Source organism: Bombina bombina, chromosome 3 (genome assembly GCF_027579735.1).
Source record: "Bombina bombina isolate aBomBom1 chromosome 3, aBomBom1.pri, whole genome shotgun sequence".
Taxonomy (NCBI): Eukaryota; Metazoa; Chordata; class Amphibia; order Anura; family Bombinatoridae; genus Bombina; species Bombina bombina.
The window spans coordinates 20,846,984-20,871,481 of NC_069501.1; the positions used below are offsets into that span (position 1 = coordinate 20,846,984).

General features: G+C 31.6%; 1 protein-coding gene across 3 annotated transcripts in view; it reads left to right on the top strand.

Annotated features, from left to right (window-relative positions):
- The window catches only part of LOC128652800 (uncharacterized), a 600,730-nt gene that overhangs the window by 137,939 nt on the left and 438,293 nt on the right, over positions 1-24,498 (top strand). For 2 of the 3 annotated variants that reach the window (XM_053705739.1, XM_053705741.1), the window contains exon 2: positions 15,505-15,861. In XM_053705739.1, the coding sequence (XP_053561714.1) occupies positions 15,505-15,861 (357 nt within the window). The remainder of the gene's footprint in view (positions 1-15,504; positions 15,862-24,498) is intronic. The other variant, XM_053705740.1, reaches the window with a different exon arrangement.

Sequence of the window (24,498 nt, forward strand, 5' to 3'; positions counted from 1 at the left end):
CTGGGATATATTAAACACTAGACATCTATACAATGATATTGCACTGGTATATATTATATAAACACTAGACATCTATACGATGATATTGCACTGGGATATATTATATAAACACTAGACATCTATACAATGATATTGCACTGGGATATATTATATAAACACTAGACATCTATACAATGATATTGCACTGGTATATATTAAATAAACACTAGACATCTATACAATGATATTGCACTGGGATATATTAAACACTAGACAGCTATACAATGATTTTACACTGGGATATATTATATAAACACTAGACATCTATACAATGATATTACACTGGGATATATTAAATAAACACTAGACATCTATACAATGATATTGCACTGGGATATATTAAACACTAGACATCTATACAATGATATTACACTGGAATATATTAAATAAACACTAGATATATACAATGATATTGCACTGAGATATATTATATAAACACTAGACATCTATACAATGATATTGCACTGGGATATATTAAATAAACACTAGATATATACAATGATATTACACTGGTATATATTAAATAAACACTAGACATCTATACAATGATATTACACTGGTATATATTATATAAACACTAGACATATATACAATGATATTGCACTGGGATATATTATATAAACACTAGACACCTATACAATGATATTGAACTGGGATATATTATATAAACACTGGACATCTATACAATGATATTGCACTGGTTTTTTTTTTATATCAACACTAGACATCTATACAATGATATTGTACTGGGATATATTAAATAAAAACTAGACATCTATACAATGATATTGCACTGGAATATATTATATAAACACTAGACATCTATACAATTATATTGTACTGGGATATATTAAATAAACACTAGACATCTATACAATGATATTGCACTGGGATATATTATATAAACACTAGACATCTATACAATGATATTGCACTGGGGTATTTTATATAAACACTAGACATCTATACAATGATATTGTACTGGGATATTTTATATAAACACTAGACATCTATACAATGATATTGCACTGGAATATATTATATAAACACTAGACATCTATACAATGATATTGCACTGGGATATATTAAATAAACACTAGACATCTATATAATGATATTGTACTGGGGTATTTTATATAAACACTAGACATCTATACAATTATATCTCACTGGGATATATTATATAAACACTAGACATCTATACAATGATATTACACTGGGATATATTATATAAACACTAGACATCTATACAATGATATCTCACTGGGATATATTAAATAAACACTAGACATCTATACAATGATATTGCACTGGGATATATTATAGAAACACTAGACATCTATACAATGATATCTCACTGGGATACATTATAGAAACACTAGACATCTATACAATGATATCTCACTGGGATATATTAAATAAACACTAGACATCTATACAATGATATTGCACTGGGATATATTATATAAACACTAGACATCTATACAATGATATCTCACTGGGATACATTATAGAAACACTAGACATCTATACAATGATATTGCACTGGGATATATTAAATAAACACTAGACATCTATACAATGATATTGCACTGGGATATATTATATAAACACTAGACATATATACAATGATATTGCACTGGGATATATTATATAAACACTAGACATCTATACAATGATATTGCACTGGGATATATTAAGTTAACACTAGACATCTATACAATGATATTGCACTGGGATATATTAAATAAACACTAGACATCTATATAATGATATTGTACTGGGGTATTTTATATAAACACTAGACATCTATACAATGATATCTCACTGGGATATATTATATAAACACTAGATATATACAATGATATTGCACTGATATATATTATATAAACACTAGACATCTATACAATGATATTGCACTGGTATATATTAAATAAACACTAGACATCTATACAATGATATTGCACTGGGATATATTAAACACTAGACATCTATACAATGATATTGCACTGGGATATATTATATAAACACTAGACATCTATACAATGATATCACACTGGGATATATTAAATAAACACTAGACATCTATACAATGATATTGCACTGGGATATATTAAACACTAGACATCTATACAATGATATTGCACTGAGATATATTATATAAACACTAGACATCTATACAATGATATTGCACTGGGGTATTTTATATAAACACTAGACATCTATACAATGATATTGTACTGGGATATTTTATATAAACACTAGACATCTATACAATGATATTGCACTGGAATATATTATATAAACACTAGACATCTATACAATGATATTGCACTGGGATATATTAAATAAACACTAGACATCTATATAATGATATTGTACTGGGGTATTTTATATAAACACTAGACATCTATACAATTATATCTCACTGGGATATATTATATAAACACTAGACATCTATACAATGATATTACACTGGGATATATTATATAAACACTAGACATCTATACAATGATATCTCACTGGGATATATTAAATAAACACTAGACATCTATACAATGATATTGCACTGGGATATATTATAGAAACACTAGACATCTATACAATGATATCTCACTGGGATACATTATAGAAACACTAGACATCTATACAATGATATCTCACTGGGATATATTAAATAAACACTAGACATCTATACAATGATATTGCACTGGGATATATTATATAAACACTAGACATCTATACAATGATATCTCACTGGGATACATTATAGAAACACTAGACATCTATACAATGATATTGCACTGGGATATATTAAATAAACACTAGACATCTATACAATGATATTGCACTGGGATATATTATATAAACACTAGACATGTATACAATGATATTGCACTGGGATATATTATATAAACACTAGACATCTATACAATGATATTGCACTGGGATATATTAAGTTAACACTAGACATCTATACAATGATATTGCACTGGGATATATTAAATAACCACTAGACATCTATACAATGATATTGCACTGGGATATATTATATAAACACTAGACATTTATACAATGATATTGCACTGGGATATATTAAATAAACACTAGACATCTATACAATGATATTGCACTGGGATATATTAAATAAACACTAGACATCTATATAATGATATTGTACTGGGGTATTTTATATAAACACTAGACATCTATACAATGATATCTCACTGGGATATATTATATAAACACTAGATATATACAATGATATTGCACTGATATATATTATATAAACACTAGACATCTATACAATGATATTGCACTGGTATATATTAAATAAACACTAGACATCTATACAATGATATTGCACTGGGATATATTATATAAACACTAGACATCTATACAATGATATCACACTGGGATATATTAAATAAACACTAGACATCTATACAATGATATTGCACTGGGATATATTAAACACTAGACATCTATACAATGATATTGCACTGAGATATATTATATAAACACTAGACATCTTTACAATGATATTGCACTGGGGTATTTTATATAAACACTAGACATCTATACAATGATATTGTACTGGGATATTTTATATAAACACTAGACATCTATACAATGATATTGCACTGGAATATATTATATAAACACTAGACATCTATACAATGATATTGCACTGGGATATATTAAATAAACACTAGACATCTATATAATGATATTGTACTGGGGTATTTTATATAAACACTAGACATCTATACAATTATATCTCACTGGGATATATTATATAAACACTAGACATCTATACAATGATATTACACTGGGATATATTATATAAACACTAGACATCTATACAATGATATCTCACTGGGATATATTAAATAAACACTAGACATCTATACAATGATATTGCACTGGGATATATTATAGAAACACTAGACATCTATACAATGATATCTCACTGGGATACATTATAGAAACACTAGACATCTATACAATGATATTGCACTGGGATATATTAAATAAACACTAGACATCTATACAATGATATTGCACTGGGATATATTATATAAACACTAGACATATATACAATGATATTGCACTGGGATATATTATATAAACACTAGACATCTATACAATGATATTGCACTGGGATATATTAAGTTAACACTAGACATCTATACAATGATATTGCACTGGGATATATTAAATAACCACTAGACATCTATACAATGATATTGCACTGGGATATATTATATAAACACTAGACATTTATACAATGATATTGCACTGGGATATATTAAATAAACACTAGACATCTATACAATGATATTGCGCTGGGATATATTAAATAAACACTAGACATCTATACAATGATATTGCACTGGGATATATTAAATAAACACTAGACATTTATATAATGATATTGCACTGGGATATATTAAACACTAGACATCTATACAATGATATTGCACTGGGATATATTAAACACTAGACATCTACACAATGATATTGCACTGGGATATATTAAACACTAGACATCTACACAATGATATTGCACTGGGATATATTATATAAACACTAGACATCTATACAATGATATTGCACTGGGATATATTAAACAAACACGAGACATATATACAATGATATTGCACTGGGATATATTAAATAAACACTAGATATATACAATGATATTGCACTGAGATATATTATATAAACACTAGACATCTATACAATGATATTACACTGGGATATATTATATAAACACTAGACATCTATACATTGATTTTGCACTGGGATATAATAAATAAACACTAGACATCTATACAATGATATTGCACTGGTATATATTAAATAAACACTAGACATCTATACAATGATATTGCACTGGGATATATTAAACACTAGACAGCTATACAATGATTTTACACTGGGATATATTATATAAACACTAGACATCTATACAATGATATTACACTGGGATATATTAAATAAACACTAGACATCTATACAATGATATTGCACTGGGATATATTAAACACTAGACATCTATACAATGATATTACACTGGAATATATTAAATAAACACTAGATATATACAATGATATTGCACTGAGATATATTATATAAACACTAGACATCTATACAAGGATATTGCACTGGGATATATTAAATAAACACTAGATATATACAATGATATTACACTGGTATATATTAAATAAACACTAGACATCTATACAATGATATTACACTGGTATATATTATATAAACACTAGACATATATACAATGATATTGCACTGGGATATATTAAACACTAGACATCTATACAATGATTTTGCACTGGGATATATTAAACACTAGACATCTATACAATGATATTGCACTGGGATATATTAAACACTAGACACCTATACAATGATTTTGCACTGGGATATATTATATAAACACTAGACATCTATACAATGATATTACACTGGGATATATTAAATAAACACTAGACATCTATACAATGATATTGCACTGGGATATATTAAACACTAGACATCTATACAATGATTTTGCACTGGGATATATTAAACACTAGACATCTATACAATGATATTGCACTGGGATATATTAAACACTAGACACCTATACAATGATATTGCACTGGGGTATATCATATAAACACTAGACATCTATACAATGATATTGCACTGGGATATATTAAACACTAGACATCTATACAATGATTTTGCACTGGGATATATTATATAAACACTAGACATCTATACAATGATATTACACTGGGATATATTAAATAAACACTAGACATCTATACAATGATATTGCACTGGGATATATTAAACACTAGACATCTATACAATGATATTACACTGGAATATATTAAATAAACACTAGATATATACAATGATATTACACTGGTATATATTAAATAAACACTAGACATCTATACAATGAAATTACACTGGGATATATTATTTAAACACTAGACACCTATACAATGATATTGCACTGGGATATATTATATAAACACTAGACATCTATACAATGATATTGCACTGGGGTATTTTATATAAACACTAGACATCTATACAATGATAGTGTACTGGGATATATTAAATAAAAACTAGACATCTATACAATGATATTGCACTGGTATATATTATATAAACACTAGACATCTATACAATGATATTGCACTGGGATATATTAAATAAACACTAGACATCTATACAATGATATTGCACTGGGATATATTAAACACTAGACATCTATACAATGATATTACACTGGAATATATTAAACAAACACTAGATATATACAATGATATTGCACTGAGATATATTATATAAGCACTAGACATCTATACAATGATATTACACTGGGATATATTATATAAACACTAGAAATATATACAATGATATTGCACTGGGATACATTATATAAACACTAGACACCTATACAATGATATTGCACTGGGATATATTATATAAACACTAGACATCTACACAATGATATTGCACTGGTTTTTTTTATATAAACACTAGACATCTATACAATGATATTGTACTGGGATATATTAAATAAAAACTAGACATCTATGCAATGATATTGCACTGGTATTTATTATATAAACACTAGACATCTATACAATGATATTGCACTGGGATATATTATACAAACACTAGACATCTATACAATGATATTGCACTGGGGTATTTTATATAAACACTAGACATCTATACAATGATATTGTACTGGGATATATTAAATAAACACTAGACATCTATATAATGATATTGCACTGGGATATATTATATAAACACTAGACATCTATACAATGATATTGCACTGGGGTATTTTATATAAACACTAGACATCTATACAATGATATTGTACTGGGATATTTTATATAAACACTAGACATCTATACAATGATATTGCACTGGTATATATTATATAAACACTAGACATCTATACAATGATATTGCACTGGGATATATTAAATAAACACTAGACATCTATATAATGATATTGTACTGGGGTATTTTATATAAACACTAGACATCTATACAATGATATCTCACTGGGATATATTATATAAACATTAGATATATACAATGATATTGCACTGATATATATTATATAAACACTAGACATCTATACAATGATATTGCACTGGTATATATTAAATAAACACTAGACATCTATACAATGATATTGCACTGGGATATATTAAACACTAGACATCTATACAATGATATTGCACTGGGATATATTATATAAACACTAGACATCTATACAATGATATCACACTGGGATATATTAAATAAACACTAGACATCTATACAATGATATTGCACTGGGATATATTAAACACTAGACATCTATACAATGATATTGCACTGAGATATATTATATAAACACTAGATATATACAATGATATTACACTGGTATATATTAAATAAACACTAGACATCTATACAATGATATTACACTGGTATATATTATATAAACACTAGACATATATACAATGATATTGCACTGGGATATATTATATAAACACTAGACACCTATACAATGATATTGAACTGGGATATATTATATAAACACTGGACATCTATACAATGATATTGCACTGGTTTTTTTTTTATATCAACACTAGACATCTATACAATGATATTGTACTGGGATATATTAAATAAAAACTAGACATCTATACAATGATATTGCACTGGAATATATTATATAAACACTAGACATCTATACAATTATATTGTACTGGGATATATTAAATAAACACTAGACATCTATACAATGATATTGCACTGGGATATATTATATAAACACTAGACATCTATACAATGATATTGCACTGGGGTATATTATATAAACACTAGACATCTATACAATGATATTGCACTGGGGTATTTTATATAAACACTAGACATCTATACAATGATATTGTACTGGGATATTTTATATAAACACTAGACATCTATACAATGATATTGCACTGGGATATATTAAATAAACACTAGACATCTATACAATGATATCTCACTGGGATACATTATATAAACACTAGAGATCTATACAATGATATTGCACTGGGATATATTAAACACTAGACATCTATACAATGATATCTCACTGGGATATATTATATAAACACTAGACATCTATACAATGATATTGCACTGGGATATATTATATAAACACTAGACATCTATACAATGATATCTCACTGGGATACATTATAGAAACACTAGACATCTATACAATGATATCTCACTGGGATATATTAAATAAACACTAGACATCTATACAATGATATTGCACTGGGATATATTATATAAACACTAGACATCTATACAATGATATCTCACTGGGATACATTATAGAAACACTAGACATCTATACAATGATATCTCACTGGGATATATTAAATAAACACTAGACATCTATACAATGATATTGCACTGGGATATATTATATAAACACTAGACATCTATACAATGATATCTCACTGGGATACATTATAGAAACACTAGACATCTATACAATGATATTGCACTGGGATATATTAAATAAACACTAGACATCTATACAATGATATTGCACTGGGATATATTATATAAACACTAGACATATATACAATGATATTGCACTGGGATATATTATATAAACACTAGACATCTATACAATGATATTGCACTGGGATATATTAAATAAACACTAGACATCTATACAATGATATTGCACTGGGATATATTAAATAACCACTAGACATCTATACAATGATATTGCACTGGGATATATTATATAAACACTAAACATTTATACAATGATATTGCACTGGGATATATTAAATAAACACTAGACATCTATACAATGATATTGCACTGGGATATATTAAATAAACACTAGACATCTATACAATGATATTGCAATGGGATATATTAAATAAACACTAGACATTTATATAATGATATTGCACTGGGATATATTAAACACTAGACATCTATACAATGATATTGCACTGGGATATATTAAACACTAGACATCTATACAATGATATTGCACTGGGATATATTATATAAACACTAGACATCTATACAATGATATTGCACTGGGATATATTAAACAAACACGAGACATATATACAATGATATTGCCCTGGGATATATTAAATAAACACTAGATATATACAATGATATTGCACTGAGATATATTATATAAACACTAGACATCTATACAATGATATTACACTGGGATATATTATATAAACACTAGACATCTATACAATGATATCTCACTGGGATACATTATAGAAACACTAGACATCTATACAATGATATTGCACTGGGATATATTAAATAAACACTAGACATCTATACAATGATATTGCACTGGGATATATTATATAAACACTAGACATATATACAATGATATTGCACTGGGATATATTATATAAACACTAGACATCTATACAATGATATTGCACTGGGATATATTAAATAAACACTAGACATCTATACAATGATATTGCACTGGGATATATTAAATAAACACTAGAAATATATACAATGATATTGCACTGGGATATATTATATAAACACTAGACATCTATACAATAATATTGCACTGGGATATATTAAATAAACACTAGAAATATATACAACGATATTGCACTGGGATATATTAAATAAACACTAGAAATATATACAATGATATTGCACTGGGATATATTATATAAACACTAGATATATACAATGATATTGCACTGAGATATATTATATAAACACTAGATATATACAATGATATTGCATTGAGGTATATTATACAAACATTAGACATCTATACAATGATATTGCACTGAGATATATTATATAAACACTAGACATCTATACAATTATATTGCACTGAGATATATTATATAAACACTAGATATATACAATGATATTGCACTGATATATATTATATAAACACTAGACATCTGTACAATGATATTGCACTGGTATATATTAAATAAACACTAGACATCTATACAATGATATTGCACTGGGATATATTAAACACTAGACATCTATACAATGATATTGCACTGGGATATATTATATAAACACTAGACATCTATACAATGATATCACACTGGGATATATTAAATAAACACTAGACATCTATACAATGATATTGCACTGGGATATATTAAACACTAGACATCTATACAATGATATTGCACTGGGATATATTATATAAACACTAGACATCTATACAATGATATTACACTGGGATATATTAAATAAACACTAGACATCTATACAATGATATTGCACTGGGATATATTAAACACTAGACATCTATACAATGATATTACACTGGAATATATTAAATAAACACTAGATGTATACAATGATATTGCACTGAGATATATTATATAAACACTAGACATCTATACAATGATATTGCACTTGGATATATTAAATAAACACTAGATATATACAATGATATTACACTGGTATATATTAAATAAACACTAGACATCTATACAATGATATTACACTGGTATATATTAAATAAACACTAGACATCTATACAATGATATTGCACTGGGGTATATTATATAAACACTAGACACCTATACAATGATATTGCACTGGGATATATTATATAAACACTAGACATCTATACAATGATATTGCACTGGGGTATTTTATATAAACACTAGACATCTATACAATGATAGTGTACTGGGATATATTAAATAAAAACTAGACATCTATACAATGATATTGCACTGGTATATATTATATAAACACTAGACATCTATACAATGATATTGCACTGGGATATATTATATAAACACTAGACATCTATACAATGATATTGCACTGGGGTATTTTATATAAACACTAGACATCTATACAATGATATTGTACTGGGATATATTAAATAAACACTAGACATATATACAATGATATTGCACTGGGATATATTAAATAAACACTAGACATCTATACAATGATATTGCACTGGGATATATTATATAAACACTAGACATCTATACAATGATATTGCACTGGGATATATTAAACACTAGACATCTATACTATGATTTTGCACTGGGATATATTAAACACTAGACATCTATACAATGATATTGCACTGGCATATATTAAACACTAGACATCTATACAATGATTTTGCACTGGGATATATTAAACACTAGACATCTATACAATGATATTGCACTGGTATATATTATATAAACACTAGACATCTATACAATGATATTGCACTGGGATATATTAAACACTAGACATCTATACAATGATTTTGCATTGGGATATATTATATAAACACTAGACATCTATACAATGATATTACACTGGGATATATTAAATAAACACTAGACATCTATGCAATGATATTGCACTGGGATATATTAAACACTAGACATCTATACAATGATATTACACTGGAATATATTAAATAAACACTAGATATATACAATGATATTGCACTGAGATATATTATATAAGCACTAGACATCTATACAATGATATTACACTGGGATATATTAAATAAACACTAGATATATACAATGATATTATAATGGTATATATTAAATAAACACTAGGGATCTATACAATGATATTACACTGGTATATATTAAATAAACACTAGACATCTATACAATGATATTTCACTGGGATATATTATATAAACACTAGAAATATATACAATGATATTGCACTGGGATACATTATATAAACACTAGACACCTATACAATGATATTGCACTGGGATATATTATTTAAACACTAGACATCTACACAATGATATTGCACTGTTTTTTTTTATATAAACACTAGACATCTATACAATGATATTGTACTGGGATATATTAAATAAAAACTAGACATCTATGCAATGATATTGCACTGGTATTTATTATATAAACACTAGACATCTATACAATGATATTGCACTGGGATATATTATACAAACACTAGACATCTATACAATGATATTGCACTGGGGTATTTTATATAAACACTAGACATCTATACAATGATATTGTACTGGGATATATTAAATAAACACTAGACATCTATATAATGATATTGCACTGGGATATATTATATAAACACTAGACATCTATACAATGATATTGCACTGGGGTATTTTATATAAACACTAGACATCTATACAATGATATTGTACTGGGATATTTTATATAAACACTAGACATCTATACAATGATATTGCACTGGTATATATTATATAAACACTAGACATCTATACAATGATATTGCACTGGGATATATTAAATAAACACTAGACATCTATATAATGATATTGTACTGGGGTATTTTATATAAACACTAGACATCTATACAATGATATCTCACTGGGATATATTATATAAACACTAGACATCTATACAATGATATTGCACTGGGATATATTATATAAACACTAGACATCTATACAATGATATCTCACTGGGATATATTAGATAAACACTAGACATCTATACAATGATATTGCACTGGGATATATTATATAAACACTAGACATCTATACAATGATATCTCACTGGGATATATTATATAAACACTAGACATCTATACAATGATATTGCACTGGGATATATTAAATAAACACTAGACATCTATACAATGATATTGCACTGGGATATATTATATAAAAACTAGACATCTATTCAATGATATTGCACTGGGATATATTATATAAACACTAGACCTCTATACAATGATATTACACTGGGATATATTAAATAAACACTAGACATCTAAACAATGAAATTGCACTGGGATATATTAAACACTAGACATCTATACAATGATATTACACTGGGATATATTAAATAAACACTAGATATATATAATGATATTGCACTGAGATATATTATATAAACACTAGACATCTATACAATGATATTGCACCGGGATATATTAAATAAACACTAGATATATACAATGATATTGCACTGGTATATATTATATAAATACTAGACATCTATACAATGATATTGCACTGATATATATTATAAAAACACTAGACATCTATACAATGATATTGTACTGGGATATATTATATAGACACTAGACATCTATACAATGATATTGTACTGGGATATATTAAATAAACATTAGACATTTATACAATGATATTGCACTTGGGTATTTTATATAAACACTAGACATCTATACAATGATATTGCACTGAGATACATTATATAAACACTAGACATCTATACACTGATATTACAATGGGATATATTATATAAACACTAGACATCTATACAATGATATTGCACTTGGATATATTATATAAACACTAGACATCTATACAATGATATTGCACTGGGATATATTAAATAAACACTAGACATCTATATAATGATATTGTACTGGGGTATTTTATATAAACACTAGACATCTATACAATGATATCTCACTGGGATATATTATATAAACACTAGACATCTATACAATGAAATTGCACTGGGATATATTATTTAAACACTAGACATCTATACAATGATATCTCACTGGGATATATTAAATAAACACAAGACATCTATACAATGATATTGCACTGGGATATATTATATAAACACTAGACATCTATACAATGATATCTCACTGGGATATATTATATAAACACTAGACATCTATACAATGATATTGCACTGGGATATATTAAATAAACACTAGATATATACAATGATATTACACTGGGATATATTATATAAACACTAGACATATATACAATGATATTGCACTGGGATATATTATATAAACACTAGACATCTATACAATGATATTGCACTGGGATATATTAAACACTAGACATCTATACAATGATATTACACTGGGATATATTAAATAAACACTAGACATCTATACAATGATATTGCACTGGGATATATTAAACACTAGACATCTATACAATGATATTACACTGGGATATATTAAATAAACACTAGATATATACAATGATATTGCACTGGGATATATTATATAAACACTAGACATTTATACAATGATATTGCACTGGGATATATTATATAAACACTAGACATTTATACAATAATATTGTACTGGGATATATTAAATAAACACTAGACACCTATACAATGATATTGCACTAGGATATATTAAACAAACACTAGACATATATACAATGATATTGCACTGGGATATATTATATAAACACTAGACATATATACAATGATATTGCACTGGGATATATTAAATAAACACTAGACACCTATACAATGATATTGCACTGGGATATATTAAATAAAAACTAGACATCTATACAATGATATTGCACTGGTATATATTATATAAACACTAGACATCTATACAATGATATTGTACTGGGATATATTATATAGACACTAGACATCTATACAATGATATTGTACTGGGATATATTAAATACAAATTAGACATTTATACAATGATATTGCACTTGGGTATTTTATATAAACACTAGACATATATACAATGATATTGCACTGAGATACATTATATAAACACTAGACATCTATATACTGATATTACAAAGGGATATATTATATAAACACTAGACATCTATACAATGATATTGCACTTGGATATATTATATAAACACTAGCCATCTATACAATGATATTACACTGGGATATATTATATAAACACTAGACATCTATACAATGATATTTTACTGGGGGTATTTTATATAAACACTAGACATCTATACAATGATATTGCACTGGAATATATTATATAAACACTAGACATCTATACAATGATATTGTACTGCGATATATTAAACACTGGACATCTATACAATGATATAGCCCTGGGATATATTATATAAACACTAGACATCTATACAATTATATTGTACTGGGATATATTAAACACTAGACATCTATACAATGATATTGCCCTGGGATATATTATATAAACACTAGACATCTATACAATGATATTGTACTGGGGTATTTTATATAAACACTAGACATCTATACAATGATATTGTACTGGGGTATTTTATATAAACACTAGACATCTATACAATGATATTGTACTGGGGTATTCTATATAAACACTAGACATCTATACAATGATATTTCACTGGTGTATTTTATATAAACACTAGACATCTATACAATGATATTGTACTGGGATATATTAAACACTAGACATCTATACAATGATATTGTACTGAGATATATTAAACACTAGACAGCTATACAATGATATTACACTGGGATATATTAAACAAACAATAGACATCTTTACAAATAGACAAAACAAATTAATTGCACAGCAATAATAATATGACTTCCCTCCCCTGCTTATAGGCACAATAAAGCAGAACCAGCTGTAAGTAACCGTGTGTCTGTCTTGTGTCTTTAGCAGATGATCATCACACTGATGTGTTCGCTGCACCAGGGTCTCATGTAGTGCTGCCTATGGAGGTGACACTGAGGAAGGACGAGCCTGCCCCTGAAACATGTGACAGCATTTTATGGAAACATGAAACTATTTCAGGTTTTATTCTTGGAGAAGTGGAAGACAATCACTGCTATACAGATGAGTCTTGGTTTAGAGACCCCTATGACCTATACAACAACAAAATATACAGGATCTCTCTGAATGGAAGCCTGGAGATACGTAATGTGAAATGGTGGAATGCTGGTAGATATACAGTAAAGGTGATCACATCCAATTTGACAAAAATACATGAAAAGACATTTACCCTTCATGTACAAAGTAAGTGATAAATCTCACTGTTCTGTTATTAAGCTTTATAATTCATAATAATTGCGGAAGTTTGATTAAAAACACACAGTTGTGTACAGCATACCTCCCAACATTTCCAAATCCCCCCCCCCGTTCAAAAGTATGATATGTAGTGGGCAGCAGCAGGGATGGAGAGTGGCTTAAAAAAATCAGGAGACTGATGCAATATAAATTAAATTATTAATTAAAAAAACATATTCTCTACATATAAAACAAATTCTGTGTGATAAATATTTATGTTCAAATACTTTTAGCATATTAATACTCAATGATATTGGAAGCCTGACGTCTGTCCCTAAATCCTGACACACACACAGCAACACACTCTACACAGCATACACACACAACATAAACGCATAAGTACACATTCTCAAATACTCAGCAACACACACACACACTGCATATCATAAACATAAACATCCGCACACACACACACAGCATACACATACAAACATGCAGACACACAACATAAACTCACACACACACATACACACAGTCTCAATTACATAGAAACACACAGCATACACACACACTGCAGAGCATATAAACATGCGTGCACACACAACAACACATGCTACACAGCATATTTGCTGACACATACACTACACAACAAACATACACAACATAAAGCCACTACACAGCATTCACATACATGCAGACAAACAACATACACACACCACATGACCACTCAAAACTAAAACTTGCAGAGTATATGGTTATATAAACATGATTATCTAATATGCTGATTAACAGAGCTACATAGTCTAGAACTAATATCAATTTTAAAATAAAATATGTTGAATACTATGAGGCCTATTTATCAAGCCGTCAACCACAAATACACTGGAATTTCGCAGCGTAATTGTGGCGAGCCTGATTCATCTCATTTATCATAGCCTACAGGCCGGCAAAAGTTAAAATTTGTGACGTAACATACGATCCACCGGTCTCAGTCCGACACAGATCAATGCTTACGTCACTACAGATGTTCCAAAGGCAAATTCCGCACTATCTGACTACTTTTGCTAGTTATCAAACTGCTAACAGGTACGCTCGCCACTATTCCGGCCCAGCGTACCTGCTTTTCAATCCACCGCCCTGGAGGCGGTGGATGCCATAGGAATCAATGGGAGTCTGAAAGCAGCGAAAGCTCATGTTCGCTGCTGTCCGATATCCCATTGATTTCCATGGTAGAATAAAAGTTAAGTTTGCACCTAACACCCTAACATATATCCCGAGTCTAAACACCCCTAATCTGCCACCCCCGACACCGCCGCCAACTAAATAATGTTATTAACCCCTAATCTCCTGCCCCGCCACAGCTGCAACCTACATTACACTTATTAACCCCTAATATGTCGCCCTGACACCGCCGCCACCTACATAAAAGTATTCACCCCTATCCCACCGCTCCCGGAGCCCACCGCAACTAAATAAACCTATTAACCCCTAAATCACCAGCCCCCCACATCGCCATAAACTAAATTAACCTATTAACCCCTAAACCTAACAACTCGCTAACTTTATATTAAATATTACCTCATCTCTATCTTATAATAAATTAAAACTTACCTTTAGATTTAAATTAAACTATATTAAATTATTAATTAATCTACCCTAACTATTATACTAAAATTACATTAAACTATATTAAACTAATAATTAATCTACCCTAACTGTTATACTAAAATTATTATTATCATTTATCATTTATTTGTATAGCGCCGCCAAATTCCGTAGCGCTAAAATTAAATTAAACTACAAATTAAATTAACTATATTACATATTAAAACTTAACCCTACTCAAGTTATTTAAATCTACTATTAAAAATTACAAAGCCAATAGAATGCGAGCTCAATCCTATTTGCTGATTGGATCAGCCAATAGAATGAAAGCTCAATCCTATTGGCTGATTGCAACAGCCAATAGGATTTTTTCAACCTTAATTCCGATTGGCTGATAGAAATCTATCAGCCAATCGGAATCTAAGGGATGCCATCTTGGATGACGTTATTTAAAGGAACCTTCATTCGGACAGAAGACGTCGAAAGAAGAGGATGCTCCACGCCGGATGTCTTGAAGATGGAGCCACTCCATGCCGGATGGATGAGGATAGAAGATGCTGTCTGGATGAAGTCTTCTGCTGGCTTGGATGAAGACTTCGGCCCGCTTGGATGAAGACTTCTGCCAGCTTCGATAAGGACTTCTGCCGCTTCGTTGAGGATGGATGTCGGCTCTTCAGAAACTGTAAGTGGATCTTCGGGGGTTAGTATTAGGTTTTTTTAAGGGTTTATTGAGTGGGTTTTAATTTTAGATTAGGGGTTTGGGCTGAAAAAGAGCTAAATGCCCTTTTAAGGGCAATGCCCATACAAATGCCCTTTTCAGGGCAATGGGGAGCTTAGGTTTTTTTTAAATTAGGTTTTTCTTTAGGGGGTTGGTTGTTGTGTGTGGTGGGTTTTACTGTTGGGGGGGTATTTGTATTTTTTATTTACAGGTAAAAGTGCTGATTTCTTTGGGGTAATGCCCCGCAAAAGGCCCTTTTAAGGGCCATTGGTAGTTTATTGTAGGCTAGGGTTTTTATTTTATTTTGGGGGGAGCTTTTTTATTTTCATAGGGCTCTTAGATTAGGTATAATTAGTTTAAATATTTGATCATTTATTTTTTATTTTGTGTAACTTAGTGTTTATTTTTTTTTGTAACTTAGTGTTTGTTATTTTTTGTAACTTAGTTCTTAGTTTTTTTGTAACTTTGTAATTTTTAATAGTAGATTGAAATAACTTGAGTAGGGTTAGGTTTTTAAATATGTAATATAGTTAATTCAATTTGTAGTTTAATGCAATTTTAGTATAACAGTTAGGGTAGATTAATTATTAGTTTAATATAGTTTAATGTAATTTTAGTCTTATAGTTAGGGTAGATTAATTAATAGTTTAATATAGTTTCATGTAATTTTAGTCTAATAGTTAGGGTAGATTAATTATTAGTTTAATATAGTTTCATTTAAATCTAAAGGTAAGTTTTAATTTATTATAAGATAGGGATGAGTGAATATTTAATACAAAGTTAGCGGGTTGTTTGGTTTAGGGGTTAATAGGTTAATTTAGTTTATGGCGATGTGGGGGGCTGGCGGTTTAGGCCTTAATAGTTTTAGTAAGTGGTAGTGATGTGGGAGGCCAGAGGTTTAGGGGTTTATACTTTTAGTTAGTTGCGGCGAGGTCCCGGAGCGGCAGAATAGGGGTTAATAAGTTTATTAGAGTTGTGGTGGGCTCCGGGAGTAGCAGAATATAGGTTAATAAGTTTATTAGAGTTGCGGTGGGCTCAGGGAGCGGTGGGATAGGGGTTAAAAAGTTTATTAGAGTTGCGGCAGTGTGGGGGGAGCAGTGGGATAGGGGTTAATAACTTTATTTAGTTGGGGCGGGGTCCAAAAGTGGCAGGATACGGGTTAATACCTTTTTTAAAGTTGCGGTGGGGTCGGGGAGTGGCGGGATAGGGGTTAATATTTTTATTTAGTTGCGGCCAGGGTCCGGGAGCAGCGGGATGGGGGTTAAACAGTTTAGTATAGTGGTGGTGTTTAGTGACAGTATATAAATAAAGCTGGGAAAAAGCCGAATAGCAGCGAGATCGATGACTGTTAGTTAACAAAAGTCCGCTGCTCATCGCCCCGTACTTGGTGCGCAGCTTTTTGACAGCTTTTTTTATAAATATGAAGAGCATATTCAGGTCCGCGGCCACTATGTTAGGCAATGTTAGGCAATGTTAGGCGAGCATATTGGTGCTGGTGAATGTAAGTAAGTTTACGGCTTGATAAGTAGGCCTCTGTGACTGACCACTTGGTTGCCTGACTGTGTACCTCCGTTAGAACACTTCCCTTGTCCTGGACATCCCTTTATCCAGACCAATAGCTCCTGGTATCCCCGTTTGACTGCAGTCTAAAGTTAGGTAAGTGAACAGAACTGAGGAAACACTCAGATTTCTGAACACAAAATTAACACTTTATTGAACAGCACACACAGATTTATCCACTGCGGAATTCCAGAGTCACAGAGCTTCAGGTTACAGAGGGCATTGGTTAAACAGTAAAGCAAACATATGAACAATACATCAAACCTCTAACAATTGTCTATTCACAGGTAAAACAGATTAACATATCAAGTTAATTAACTGGGGAGGAAAGTTTACTCAGACAATCTGATGTTGGGCAGGTTCGTTAACATAATCACACAGGAACACACTTAACATTAATTAGGTTATCAAAACAGACTCCTGAGACACAATCAGATCGGAAGCGTAAATAAAACAGCTCTAATTAAATATAAAGTTCTTTATGCCCACTTGGTTTATAGAGTCACAATTGCTCCCACAAGGGGCACTCACACCCTGTACCCATCCTGTATTTATTTATATAGGGTGACATGGACATAAGACAGAGTTATGAAAGTACATGGGGTGTCCAGCATATAAAATTCCACATTTCCATGCAGTCTCTGGGTGTCCTTAAGCCCATGTACCTCCTGCCCAAAGAATGTTCTGTAACAGTCCCCAGATCATTGTGACTCCCATTACAAATACTTTAAAACATTTTTGATTGTTGTGTTATATTTCGAAATATTTTAGTGTTCTAAGCTATTTGCTTAGCCATACAGAAGCTGGTTACATCCTATTATCTCTGCAACATCTATCCTTTTAGAAAATATAGCAAACAATTCAAAGAACCTTTCTGGGGTTAGATAATAGTAACTACACTGTATTTCTTTAAGATTAATTAAAATGTAATACAAAAGGGTGCCAGCGTTATCAGAAGTTATCAGACAGAGAGGTGGCTGTGATGCCTTAACCACAGATCCTAATCTGTGGCTACAGCTTTTACTTACTATCTAGACTGCAAGCAAAGAGCACCATGCAGGTACGATCTGTACTAAATGTCTGCATGCAATATTCTCCTCATCTCACTAGATGGCGATTAACTACTAGATAGTATGGCTAGAAAAGAAAAACATTCACCTCTTTTTACACTGCGACTTGATGCCAGACATATATGGGCCACTCAGATAGTCCCACACTGGCCAGCACAGACCAGTAGTTATACCAGGCTGGCTCTGATGCTGCAGCATCAGAGCCAGCCTGGTACAACCCCGGCCCCCCCCCCAGCTTCAGATTCCACAGTGACAAACACTGAGAGTGAGTGTCTCTTTGACTAAAGTAGTTGGTAACACTTACAAATTTCCACTCAAGCAAGGATTTCACTATTGGGTGCAATTTTGTCACGTGACTAACATGGTAAGGTTGGATCCAATAGGAATCTTTTTTTTAAATTAACAATGAAGCGGCACAGGGGGGCGGTGGCAATGCGGAACATACAACACTAAAATTGGAACTGTCCAGCAAAATTCGAGACACTGGGGGTATGGTACAGTGAAAAGCAGAACATATGTGACAGGGTTTATTTTACTCCCCAAAGTAAAATATGTTTATTTTAAGTTATTAAAAACTCAAAAGAAAGAAGACACATAGCATTGTGTGAGAGGGAGAGAGAGAGGAGACACACAGCATTGTGTGAGGAGAAAGAGGAGACAAACAGTATTGTGTGAGAGGGAGAGAGAAGACACACAGCATTGTGTGAGAGAGAGAGAGAGAGAGAGAGAGAGAGGAGACACACAGCAGTGTGTGAGGAGAGAGAGAGAGAGGAGACAAACAGCATTGTGTGAGAGGGAGAGAGAGAAAAGACACACAGCATTGTGTGAGGAGAGAGAGAGAGGAGACAAACAGTATTGTGTGAGAGGGAGAGAGAGAGAAGACACACAACATTGTGTGTGAGAGAGAGAGAGAGAGGAGACACACAGCAGTGTGTGAGAGGGAGAGAGAGAGAAGACACACAGCATTGTGTGAGAGAGAGAGAGAGAGAGAGAGAGAGAGGAGACACACAGCAATGTGTGAGAGGGAGAGAGAAGACACACAGTATTGTGTGAGAAGGAAAGAGAGAGATAGGAGACACAGGCCCCTAGTTATCAACGTGTCTACTTACCTGCCTTCGCCGGCCCCAATACGCCCGCCTAAGCTCGCCTCACATCGCCTCACATCGCCGTCGTGGACCTGAATACACTCGCCAAAGTTATCAAAAAAGCTGTCCAAAAGCCGCGCACCAAGTACGGGGCAATGAGCAACGGACTGTGATCGTTATCACTCATCCGATCTCGCTGCTCTTCGGCTTTTTTACAGCTTTATTGATAAGCTGTCACTAAGCACCCACACTAAACTACACTGTTCTACCCCTATACCGGCGCCCCCGGAGCCCCCCGCAACTAAATAAAGTTATTAACCCCTAAACCGCCGCTCCTAGACCCCGCCGCAACTATAATAAATGTATTAACCCCTTAACCGCCGCTCCCAGAGCCCACCGCCACTCTAATAAACTGATTAACCCCTAAACCGCCGCTCCCGCCACCTACATAATACCTATTAACCCCTATCCTGCCCCCCTATACCGCCGCAACCTATAATAAATGTATTAACCCCTATCCTGCCGATCCCGTACCCCGCCGCAACTAAATAAATTGTTTAACCCCTAAACCGCCGCTCCTGGACCCCGCCGCCACCTATATTAAACTTATTAACCCCTAATCTGCCCCCCCTACACCGTCGCCACCTATAATAAATTTATTAACCCCTATCCTGCCCCCCCTATACCGCCGCCATCTATATTAAACTAATTAACCCCTAAACTTAAGTCTAACACTAACCCTAACACCCCCCCTAACTTAAATATTATTTTAATAAATCTAAATACAAATTACTCTTATTAACTAAATTAATCCTATTTAAAACTAAATACTTACCTTTAAAATAAACCAAAATATAGCTACAATATAAATAATAATTATATTGTAGCTATTTTAGGATTTATTTTTATTTTACAGGCAAATTTTAATTTATTTTAACTAGGCACAATAGCTATTAAATAGTTATTAACTATTTAATAGCTACCTAGTTAAAATAATTACCAATTTACCTGTAAAATAAAAACTAACCTAAGTTACAATTACACCTAACACTACACTTTCATTAACTAAATTATTCCTATTTAAAAATAAATACTTACCTGTAAAATAAACCCTAAGATAGCTACAATGTAATTAATAATTACATTGTAGCTATTTTAGGATTTATATTTATTTTACAGGTAACTTTGTATTTATTTTAACTAGGTAGAATAGTTATTAAATAGTTATTAACTATTTAATACCTACCTAGCTAAAAGAAATACAAAATTACCTGTAAAATAAATCCTAACCTAAGTTAAAATTAAACCTAACACTACACTATCAATAAATAAATTAAATTAATTAACTACAAATACCTACAATTAAATACAATTAAATAAACTAAGTTACAAAAAATAAAAAAAACTAAGTTACAAAAAATAAAAAAAATTACAAGATTTTTAATCTAATTACACCTAATCTAAGCCCCCTAATAAAATAACAAAGCCCCCCAAAATAAAAAAATGCCCTACCCTATACTAAATTACAAAAGTTAACAGCTCTATTACCTTACCAGCCCTTAAAAGGGCCTTTTGCGGGGCATGCCCCAAAGAAATCAGCTCTTTTGCATGTTATTAAAAACACAATACCACCCCCCAACATTAAAACCCACCACCCACATACCCCTACTCTAACCCAAACCCCCCTTAAATAAACCTAACACTACCCCCCTGAAAATCTCCCTACCTTGAGTCGTCTTCACCCAACCGGGCACCGATGGACCAAAAGAGGGCATCCGGAGCGGCAGAAGTCTTCATCCTATCCGGGCAGAAGAGGACATCCGGACCGGCAGACATCTTCATCCAAGCGGCATCTTCTATCTTCATCCATCCGATGAGGAGCGGCTCCATCTTCAAGACCTCCGGCCCGCGGAACATCCTTCTTGACCGACGACTAGACGACGAATGAAGGTTCCTTTATGTGACGTCATCCAAGATGGCGTCCCTCGAATTCCGATTGGCTGATAGGATTCTATCAGCCAATCAGAATTAAGGTAGGGAAAATCTGATTGGCTGATCCAATCAGCCAATCAGATTCAAGTTCAATCGGATTGGCTGATCCAATCAGCCAATCAGATTGAGCTCGCATTCTATTGGCTGTTCAAATCAGATACTGTTCCGATACTTGAGCAGATTTTTCCAGTAAACCCGAGGAACCAACAAGGGGGAGGGGACACCCAGTCTTACAGTCACAGAATCAATACCCATTGAGGGGCCAAAAACCCACCAACAAGTACAAACCATCAGTGTGATTAATTTATCTGGTATTGCATTAAATAAGCTCCAACTTAAACTATTGAGTCTGGGTCTTGGCTACCAGATTCAATCTGTTTAAGACAATGCTTGATGTGAACAAACTGGTGAGAAACATTACTCTAAAAAAACATTTTTCTGATTACAACAGCCATGATTCACCTGTACGGGTATCTGCAATAAAGTCAAAATTACCCAGAATTGATCTTAACACTGACCTTTCTTTTTCTGAGACGTGCGATGTTATTTCATTGGACTATCTGTCCAGGGATGGACAGGTAGATCCCTCTGACGATCAAATTGTGAAGTATGGAGG